At 46.3% G+C, this 10735-nt stretch overlaps 1 protein-coding gene across 2 annotated transcripts; it reads right to left on the reverse strand.

Annotated features, from left to right (window-relative positions):
- Nucleotides 1–286: 286 nt before the first annotated feature.
- Nucleotides 287–9206, reverse strand: KNSTRN (kinetochore localized astrin (SPAG5) binding protein). 2 transcript variants are annotated; one of them, XM_074957072.1, is made up of 9 exons: nt 9190–9206; nt 8613–8738; nt 5798–5930; nt 5555–5617; nt 5138–5237; nt 2988–3102; nt 2522–2580; nt 2324–2395; nt 287–808 (listed from the first exon to the last, which is right to left on the reverse strand). In XM_074957072.1, exons 2-9 carry the CDS (start codon nt 8686–8688, stop codon nt 677–679), a joined length of 750 nt encoding a protein of 249 aa, XP_074813173.1. In that variant the 5' UTR covers nt 8689–8738; nt 9190–9206; the 3' UTR covers nt 287–676. The 2 variants fall into 2 exon arrangements, with proteins under 2 accessions (XP_074813173.1, XP_074813172.1); XM_074957071.1 differs by lacking the exon at nt 9190–9206 and having other exon boundaries at nt 288–808; nt 8613–8934.
- Between the last annotated feature and the right edge of the window lie 1529 nt (nt 9207–10735).

Raw genomic sequence — 10735 nt, forward strand, 5'->3', positions numbered from 1 at the left:
AAGCGCAGCTTGCTCTGGGATGAGACGGGCAGGCAGTGCCCAGCCAGACCCTGAGCCGCACAGGAATCTTCAGCCATCCGCCCGCATCAACTTTTACTTCCTGCAGCTGCTTAGGGGAAAGCTGCTGCTGGCATGTGCAGCCAGGGATGCGGAAGGGGAAGGGCTGGAACTCAGCTAGAAGAGCAAGAACAGCAGTTTGGGAAAAGTGATGATGGATTAAGTGGAGTAAACTACCACCGGAGTTGGAGGTAATAAGTCATTTACTGGAAATATGAAAGTACAGTTGAACAGCAGAAGGCAGGCATTAAAACAAGCCTAAAAAGCAGGGTTATTTTCCCCATAGAGATAGACATATTTGAAACTGTAAAATTGATTTAAGCAATACAGGTAAAGTCACAAAGCTGGAAAGGTTTGTCTGTAAAAAAAAATTTACAAAAGAGTAAAAAAAAGTTATATATATTTATGCTATGAAGGGGAACCTCTATGGTGGAATGACTAATACATCTCTTTTAGGTTTATCAGTCCTCTTAAAAAGGGGCTTCGGTGTACTCTGTGACCCATCAGTAACCTTTAATTCCGTTGTTGACAGTAAACGATGCTCCTGGATCAGAGTCACATATATGTCATGAGAAGCTGATACGGGCACAAACATGACACAAGGATTAGTCCTTACTCCTCATGTGTCCAAGAGGAGCTCCACCTGATCAACAGTGGCAGCATACTCTTCTGTTTCTCTCTGAAAGGATAGCTGCTTCTCCAGGAAATTGTTTCTATCATTCTCTGCCAGTTTCCACATAGCTGTTGCTGTCTATATGGAAAGAGCAAGTTAGTGCACAATAGGGACTGTTACAGATACAGTATGTATGACTCCACAGAGGCAGCAGAGCTAAAAGCACATGGCCTTTTTGTAAGTCAAGCCACACCAGGAAGACCACTTTGCTTCAGCCCCTTACCCCAAAACACCAATTTCTTACTAAGACATCCTGTTCAAGACCAGCCCTTGGTAACTTCAAAACTCCTGCTGATCAAGTGAGAGTACAATTAAGTATTGTTTTTTGGCTTCATCCAGCTGAATCAAAGTTAATTCAGTAAAGACCACAGTTTAAGGAATCTTGGGTATTCTGAATTTACCATGCTAGCTGGCATAGTAGGAGTTCTCACCCTGAAGAGCCACTTCTGAAACACTGATACATAGGTAGCATCCTAGTCACATTTCAGCTACCTGTGGTAGTTATATGGGCATTATTGTAGCATCTGAGCACTTAGCAACCAAATTTATTTTTAAGACCTCCATGAGGTAGGTAAGTACTGTACTCCTTGTTGCAGAGCAGGGGTGGCCAACCTGAGCCTGAGAAGGAACCAGAATTTACCAATGAACATTGCCAAAGAGCCATAGTAATAGGTCAGCAGCTCCCCATCCGCTACCCCCTCCAGCTCCCAGCACCTCCAACCCACTGGCAGCCCTGCCAATCAGCTATATTGGAAAGTTAGCATCTGTAGCTCCAGCCTCAGAGTCAGCGCCTATGCAAGGAGCCGCATATTAACCTCTGAAGAGCTGCATGCGACTCCGAAGCCACAGGTTGGCCACCCCTGTTGTAGAGTTTGGAAAGTAAGGTAAAGACCAGATGACTTGCCCAAGGTCACATAAGAAGTCTGTGGCACAGCAGAGAGTTGGACCTAAGTCTGAGTTCCAGGCTAGTGCCCTAACTACTGGACGATCCTTCCTCCCATGAAGGGTAATGCTTCATCTGTTGTGAATAGGGTCTTGAGATCTTTCGTGACCCTTAGTAGCAGGAACTTCTCAGTAGATATGTAAATTTGCACTTCCAGAACATTGCCGCCACCCTTTCCAACAATTCTGCAACATTGGCTCATTGCTATTTTCAGAATCACTAGCTTCCTGGTGCGCCCTTCATTCTCTTTTGGAGGCCTCTCATTCCAGTTCTGAATCCGATGAAGTGAGCTGTAGCTCACGAAAGCTCATGCTCAAATAAATTGGTTAGTCTCTAAGGTGCCACAAGTACTCCTTTTCTTTTTACTTAATCCTGATTATCTTTGATTATACTGGATCTTCCAAGTTAAGCTGGCTGTTAATTTCAGTGACGTGACCGATTTTAGCTGCAATCCCTTCCCATCTCTTTGGGAACTTAATACCACCTAGAATGTCCTTATTACATGCATATTTACAACAGAAGACAGGAGGCAAGGTAGTAAGCCTGCTACAGTACATTGGTCTGCTTGAAGAGAACCCAGGAAACCAGAACTTCAGAAAACCACAGATATTCAGTTGCCTGGTTTGGGATGAAGGAAAAGGTTGTCTTACCAGAAGCTCTTCCTGTTTTGCAGCCATTTGGCTGAATAGTCTCAGTTCTTCTTTAAGCTTCTCTGTCAGCAACTGAAGAAAAGCCCAAAGCATTTAGTTTATCCAGGTTCTGCACCACACAGCAATTGCCTCTATTATCAATTTAAACTTCTAGTAAACAAAAGTCTGTTTAACCCAATTCCACTCAAAAGTTCTCACCATTGTCTGCTTCTGACACTCCTTCGTATCTTCTTCCTCCAAGATTTCATTGCCTGTAACTGGTTTATAAATACTTTCATAAGCTTCTTTAGTAGTTACCCAAACGATTCCCCACTAGCTGTTAGACCTCACCTTCACCCACAGTATTAAGTCACTTCACTGCAGAATCAGCCTCTAAATCTACATTAAGAGCAAATCAAGTATTCTGGGGAGTTATGAGTCTGGTTCTTCTGTAGTAAGCAGAGAGCCAGATAGAACAACTTCTCCCTTTCAGCGCAGAGTGATTAGTGCTGTTGCTGTTTACCAAAACCTCTGCTACACTGAAGTCAAGAATGAATGTCACATGAGCTCCTTGGTTACAACAAAAAGGTCACACCTGAAGAATCAGGGTACCAATTATCATAATGGGAGGAGATGGGGGCTAACTCCCCATCTTATGCTTAGAACTGAAATAGTTAGTCCTTACCTGGATCAATATTTCTGCTTTCTAAAATCACCATGCAGTTTTCTTGAAATTTCTTCAGCTTTTGAACTTCTTCTTCCAGGACTTCATTCTTTTCTCTCAAGTCTTTTATAGTGCCCTATCAGTACCACACAAAAGTTAGAAGTCAATAGAGCCCCTAAAAAGATTCTTCCTGTTTCCTCCCAACTTCTTCCTAATTCGCAGCCATACCTGCTCCCAATGCATTGGAGATAAGTTCTTGGACACTGATTTAGTTCTCACCACTTTTTAATACTGACAGATTTGGAGCTGCCTGTAATAATTTAATACTATCTCTGGACTCAATGTAGGCATATGTTTTGTTAATTCCTAACAATGTTGCTAATGAAATGCACTCCAAATGGGGGGGGAAGGGGAGGGAGAGGACAGTAAATCTTGAACAGCCGCTCTTGATGGACAGTACTGGAGTTATTTGTCCTGGAGTGCTGGCTAGACCCCCTATTGACTTGCTAAAATAGGTTTATCCAGGAATGTCTCAGTCCAATGAGGAGAGAGCAAAACCTCAGAAGGGTTTAGAGACACAGACCAGGTATACAGTAGGAGTGCTTGGCTAGTATAGCTATACCAGCATATTTTACTAGCAAAGCATTCCTAGTATAGACACAGCTTATACCCATAAAACCACACTTTTGCTGGTATAACTTACTCAAGCACTGCCCTCTGCCCCACAGAGAAATAAGCTATACGAGCAAAAGCCCAGTTTTGCTGGTACAACTGCATCTGCACTACGGGTTGTTGCTGGCATAGCTCTTCATAACTCTGACATAGCTTTGCTGACAAGAGTTTAAAGTGTAGACCTGGCCATGCTGTGGAGGAAGTCAGAATGTTAAGGGGTAAGAGGAAGAGACTGAAGCAGAAACTATTGAGTGTAGGCAACAGACTGCTCCTGAAGGGGTCTAGGGTAATATAGGCCTACTTGAGCTTTTAGGTAAAAAGATAGACTTTTGTTTTAATAATTTAATAATTAAAATGTTATTTTACTCCTGGGGGAATTCTGCGTCATGCAGGATTTCGCAGAAACGTTTTGTGCGCAGAATTCCACTCCCCCCCCCCCCCCCAATGGGCTGCAGTGCTGCTGGCTGCCAGTAGGGGCCACTGGACCCAGCAGAGCCCAGTTCGCACATAGAAGAAACAGCTGGGGGGCAGGGGAGGGAGCTGCAGTTCCCCACATGCCCTGAGAGAAGGAGACAGTGGCACGCAGGAAATTCTGCACAAGCCTGGGACCTAGCGTCATGCTGTTTCTCCCACTAGATCCCTGGGCTCTGGAGGGGAGAGGGGCAGATAAGGGAGGGTATCTGAGCAAGGGGGGGGCCCTGCAGCTGGGCTCTGGGAGGGGAGGGGTTGTGGGTGTCTGGCCCTCCAGCTGCGCTCTGGGGTGTGAAGGGGGCAGAGAAACAGGACACTGGGTTGTCACAGAGGTTTCCTTAACTCTACTCCTGGGGGAATTTGTGTGTATGTATGTATGTTGTATTGTTACAAACATACTTGCTGACAGGTATTTTGACATAAATTACCAAAATAATTGAAACTGGCATGATTAGGTAGTGTTATTTTGACAAATAAAATTTGCAGAATTTTAAAATATCGTGTGTGGCATTTTTACTTTTTTGGCACAGAATGCCCCCAGGAGTATTCTTATGCTGTGTTCCCGCTGTTCAGATTCAAGAACACTTTTAAAGAGGGCTGTTTTGTGTCACTGTGTTCACCACTGGTCACAGCTCCTGAAGGGAAGAACTGCAGGTACCCAAATCCAGTTGGATCTGTTGAGCAGTCACACTTGGTACTGTAGTCTAGGGCCTGGTCTAAGAATGGAAGAATCACATGATTTTGCCTGAGATGTGAAGGGTCAAGGCCTAAAAGCTAGAAAGATCACGAGGAGACAGAGGTGCAGCTAACCCTGAATCTTGACAAACTCGTTGCCTTCTATTCCACATACTAGACCTAACAGCAGGCTTCAGTCACAGCTTTAAACAAGTAAATTGGGAGTGTGGTACATGGGAACAGAAGAGATCTTATTTGGACTCAATGAGCCACAGCACTATTCCCCACACAGCTAATAAAAGTATTACCAGATAATCTTTTAATAAGATGATCAGCCAAGCACTGCTTTTTACCTGTGCTCCTGCCAGCTTTGAGTGCAGTTGTTGTTTGGCTATTTCCAACAACTGGTTCTTCGTCTTTAGCTCTGTCTCCAATCTGTATCGGCTCAGAGGTCTGTAGAGAGTGACATCACCGAGGATTTAACAGATGCCAATTTATGGTTAGTATTCAGCTAAGCATATGGTTAAGACATGCTTCAGCCAGGGAAGTGTCAGCCAGTGTTCAGTGCACCTGCAGTAGTGTAGCTTTCTCTCTTGAAAGATAGAGTGTGCACTGAACTAATACTAGAGTGTTTTGGGCTCCATGTAGCCAGAGTTGATGGTTGGCCATCAGCACATGAATTAGACCATACTGTTCATTGCCATACAAGACTGGGCCTCATCAGAGCAGCTAATAGTACTATTTGAGAGAAGTTTTTTTGCACCACTTACCCTCGTGCAATTGTTGCTGTCTTTTTAGAAAGAGGCTCTGCTTTCTTGGTAGACCTACAGAGACTAAAATGGTAGAAGTATCATTATTATCATCAAAGCGTGTAGTAATTTTGCCAAACTAACTATCACTTTAACAAAAGCCTGATTTTCTAGGCATATTTTTTGCTACTGACTGGAGTACCTTTTGGAATTTTTAGATTACTAAAAACCTGAAGTTTGTCAGTGCATGTACTTTCCATTTACCCTTGGTTTTTGGCTTTGAAGACACCATCCTCTGGAACATTTGAGCTAAAAGTGAAATTGGGATCTTTGCTGAATTCTGGCTCAACTGTTTTGTTGATACGCTGTTTCTTCGATGGAAATGGCGTCTGTGTATCTGCAACAAGATACAAGTGTCACCGAACAATGTGAGGAATTAACAAGAGCAAAAAGTCCTCCAAATTTCACATTAGGAAATCTTGAACTTCAGAGGAATCACTTGCATGTTAACATGTCACTCTAACAAGATGTGAAGTAACAATGACTAAGTAGCACGCCTCACCCCATCCCTACAGTCTCCAAATCCTGAACAGAATACAGGCTCTGAATGAAAAAATGTGTTACTTAAGCCCTGGATGGGCTACAGTAAGCAGTTTTAGAATGTTGTTTACCATTCCAGCAGTGGATGGGATAGCTTGACACCCAGGTTTAATGACACAGTCATTTCAACATCAGACAGATACATGAACACTGCTTTGATAGCCAAAGTTGTTCAGTGTTGAATGAAGAACAGAGCGATTTAAAAATTTTAGGGTTAGAAGATTTAATTTGACATTGCTTAAGCAACTACAGACTTCTAACATTGAGATGAAAGTCACACAAAGTCATGAGAAAGCTTGTTCTCTGAATATACAGACTGACTGTATGTCATGATGATCTGGCCACTCTTTAACATCTGATATTTCCACTAATTATGTAGGGCCTTGTTCACACCAAGCAGTTTTGGAAGTTCAGCGACAGGCTAGCAATAGGAGCATTAGTGTAGAGTAGCCACATGGGTTTTGGCCATCGTATTGTTTTGACATCCTCTGAGCAAAGTTAGGCAAAACTGCGGTTAAGATGACTTTACCTGGCTTACACTCGCCCTACCAGTGTTGCTAGCACTGGTGGAGTTGCACCACTACTAGACCAACAGTAGGATAATTTTTGAAAAAGCTCAGCAATGATGCAAACCGATTTTAAAAAAAGAACAGTGAGATAACAAATATGCGATAGCTATCTTGCTGTAAAATCCAAAGCAGATGTGTGAGGTCAGCACTATATGCCCTCCTGGGACTGATCTCACCTAGTTAATCATGTCTTGGCTCCACTATGTTTTTACAGAGATAGTTAACACACATTTGTTATCTCACAAACACATTAAAAACACAGGGAATGAAGACAAGTCTAGGAGGCCAAGCATAGAGCGTTTCTGCCCAAAATACAAGTTTCAAGAGGTTATGAACACATGAGGATGGCATGCTAAGAGTTTTCTATTTATCACTGTTATAGTTAAGGTTGTAAAATAATTACAGGGTTTAATATTGGATGAACTATAGTAGTTATTAGTAAGATTAAAACCATTCTGCAAATTAAAACAGTGATACTCATGGTTTTACTAAAACAGTGGTTCTCAAACTTTTTTTCCCCGGATACCACTTGAAAATTGCTGAAGGTCTTGGTGGACCACTTAATGATCTTTCCAAATGTTGTTTGTACCATTAGCTAACTATTGTAAAGCGCTTTGGATAAAAGTGTTATATATATAAATAAATAAAACACCTTAATAGTAAACATTTTTGTTCTAAAAATAAAAGCACACAACTCATATTTTAATATCAGTAGTCCTACCTTTCTAATACGATGGATGTGCCCTCTCTCCCCTGCAATGGTAGCCCCCAGGTTAGGGCTGGGGGGTGTGGGGTGTCTCTCCCTCTCTCCCCGGCCAAGGCAGCTCCCACAGAGTTGAGGCTGGGAAGGAGGGCAGTGTCTCCCCGACAGCCCTGGAGCTGGGGAAAGTTGCCTTTCTCTGGCCACCGCAGCCCTGCATGTCCCCAATTCCCCCTACTCCCTCTTCTCACCCCACTACCCCCTCCCACCTATCCCCTATTCCCCCCCCAAGGCCACCACCTCACCTTACATGTGTCTTCTCCAGGGTCCAGGCACCTAATTAGTGCAGCCACGCCTGAGCAGCTCCACTAATTAGGTGGCAAAAAGAAAAGGAGTACTTGTAGCACCTTAGAGACTAACAAATTTATTTGAGCATAAGCTTTCGTGAGCTACAGCTACATCGATGAAGCGAGCTGTAGCTCACGAAAGCTTATGCTCAAATAAATTGGTTAGTCTCTAAGGTGCCACAAGTACTCCTTTTCTTTCTGCGAATACAGACTAACATGGCTGCTACTCTGAAACCACTAATTAGGTGGGTGGCCATTCATTCTCTTGCATGTGACCACCCAGGCACACACCTTAGGGGGAACTATCCGCAGCTCGAGGACCACAGTTTGAGAACCTTTGTACTAAAAGATATTGATGAGAATTTATCCCGGATTCTTTAGAGAGCAAAGTTAATACTCTAGAAAGTTAAGACCTAGGTCACCTTCTGAATCCAAAAAACTCCTCAAAGCCATCTCTCATCAGCCTTCTAAAAAGTCAAGTATCCCTGGGCCCCTTTAGTCCTAAAAATGCAAGGGGTTGTATTCTTTCCCACCAACCGACTTTGCAGCGATAATAATGATAATTAATAATAAAATAAAAATTGACTCTTCTAGCACACCCTCTCCTTGTTTTGCAAAAATTCAACTGGTTTTGAGACACAAACAGGTGCTCAGCTAATGAAAAAGAGGGGTCTTGAAAAGTGTAACGTATTAATGTTTCACAATATAAGAGACCACCTGTATTTCGAAGTAGGCAATAATACTTCGCTGCTGCTCAAAAGGTGCTGGTCTCCCAGCCTTACTCGAAGGAAGGGAGACAGAGGACGATTGGCCGCAGTGCTGTGACCAGCCTGAAGCTGCAAGACGCCCGCAGGGTCACTGACCTGCGGGGACGCTGCGGGAGAGGGCTGTGGGCGGATGGAAGCTGTAGACCGGGATCCTGGAATGTTCGCTCTCCATGGCCTGCCGGTCCCCGCGGCGCCAGCCGCCGCGCGCCTGGACGCCAAGGGCTACACAGGAAGGAAGCGCCGATCAACGCCCCGGAGGCTCTTCCGGCGGGGCGAGGACGGGAGAGGTGTCCCCGCGCGCCGGTCCCCCGGCGGGACACACACACACACACACACACACACTTAGCAGGGCCCCGGCAGGTGGGGAGTCTCGCCCGCCCCGGGACGCACAGCGGCCCAGCGAGCGGCGTTTGAAAGACCCAGGGGACGTCGCGCAGGGCTCGGCCAGGCCCGCGGGAACAGCGCGGCCGCTCCGACCGTTTCGCTTTGGAACCGAAGCCGGTTCCACGGACACGCCCACCAGCCCGCGCGTGTCGGACCCTAGGAAAGCGCCTCCCCACCCGCGCCCGACAGCCGGGCCGGACCCGTCCCGCGCGCTGCACAGAGCCGGAACGGGGGCGCCCCAGACCGGGTGCCGGCTCGCGGGACAGCGAGAGGTGACGGCGACAGGCACCTATCTAGGTGGGCGCTATTCCCGCTGCCGTTTGAAAGTGGGAACGGCGACGGAAGGGCGGGGCGAAGAGGCCGCGCAGGCGCAAAACCCGCGGGTGGCGTTTGCACATGCGCAGTGGGGAAAGTGAAGCCCCCCACCGAATTCACCGCCCTGACTTGGGGCGGCCAAGTCGGAGGCGTGGGGAACGTGTCCGCGCGCACGTGCCCCCTTGGGGAGTCTCCCTCAGGCGGGGAGAATGGGCGGCGCGGAGCCTCCTACCTTCCAGGGGGCTGCGCGGCGGCGGCGACTGGGGCGCCGCGATGCTGCGTTATGGCTTGGGGGGCGGCGGCTTTCCTGCTCTGGGCTGCCCTGCGGCTACGAGGGAGCTTCGGGCGCAGCGGGGTGCCCCCCCTCCCCCAGCTCTGCCCGGCCTCTCGCCCAGCTGCAGACCGCCCAGACTTGCAGTACCTCCCCTCCCCGTCCCCGTGAGCGCTGGCAGCGTGGAAGCCTGTCTCGGCCCCCAGCCTCGTGTGGCCGGTGCTGCGGGGCTGGTGCTGCGGGGGGGGGTTGTCTGGCCCGAGCGGTGGAGCTAGGCATAGGCAGACTAACCGGTTGTTCAGAGGCGGCGCAAGGGAAGGGCCCCCTCGTGTTTGGTTTGTGGGAAAGTGCAATTAGTAACTTGTAGGGGATGGGCGGAAATATTCCTCGTAGGGCTCCCAATGAGCTAGCAGCGCTGTCACTGGTTAGTATCGCAAAAAGAAAAGGCGTACTTGTGGCACCATAGAGACTATTTCCACTGAATGCATCCAATGAAGTGAGCTGTAGCTCACAAAAGCTTATGCGCAAATAAATTGGTTAGTCTCTAAGGTGCCACAAGTCCTCCTTTTCTTTTTGCGAATACAGACTAACACAGCTGCTACTCTGAAACCTGCTTAGTATCGGTGCACCACCAGCTCAGAAGGGTCGCAGCACAGAGGCAGGAGCAGAGCTGCTGCAAACTTGGGGTTTCCATTTCACAGGAAAATGAGCATTTTGAAATTTGGTTTCATTCCAAATCGGAAGAAAACCTACTATTTTTGCAATTTCCTTCACAACGGATATTCTCAAAACATTCCTTGTGGAAAACGTTAGTTTCACAACATTTCGAATTTCATCTGTAATGTTTTCAATTGTGTATTATTTTGCATTATGTATACATCATTTCATTCTGTGTTAAGAGGTGTGCATAGTAACTCATGCATAACTTGAATGTCAGCCTTTCCTTACAACACAAGCAGGACCTGAAGAAGAGCTCTGTGTAGCTCAAAAGCTTGACTTTTTCACCACAGAAGTTGGTCCAATAAAACTGGTTCTCAATCAGGGGTAGCCGTACCGGTGGGGGTACACAGAGGTCTTCCAGGGCGCTCAGTAATTCATCTAGCTCTTTGCCTAGTTTTACAACAGGCTACATAAAAATCACTAGCAGAGTCAGTACAAACTAAAATTCCATACAGACAATTATTTATACTGCTCTATAATGTACACTGAAATATAAGTACAATATTTGTATTCCAATTGATTTTATAAT

Source organism: Natator depressus, chromosome 6 (genome assembly GCF_965152275.1).
Source record: "Natator depressus isolate rNatDep1 chromosome 6, rNatDep2.hap1, whole genome shotgun sequence".
NCBI classification, from domain to species: Eukaryota; Metazoa; Chordata; order Testudines; family Cheloniidae; genus Natator; species Natator depressus.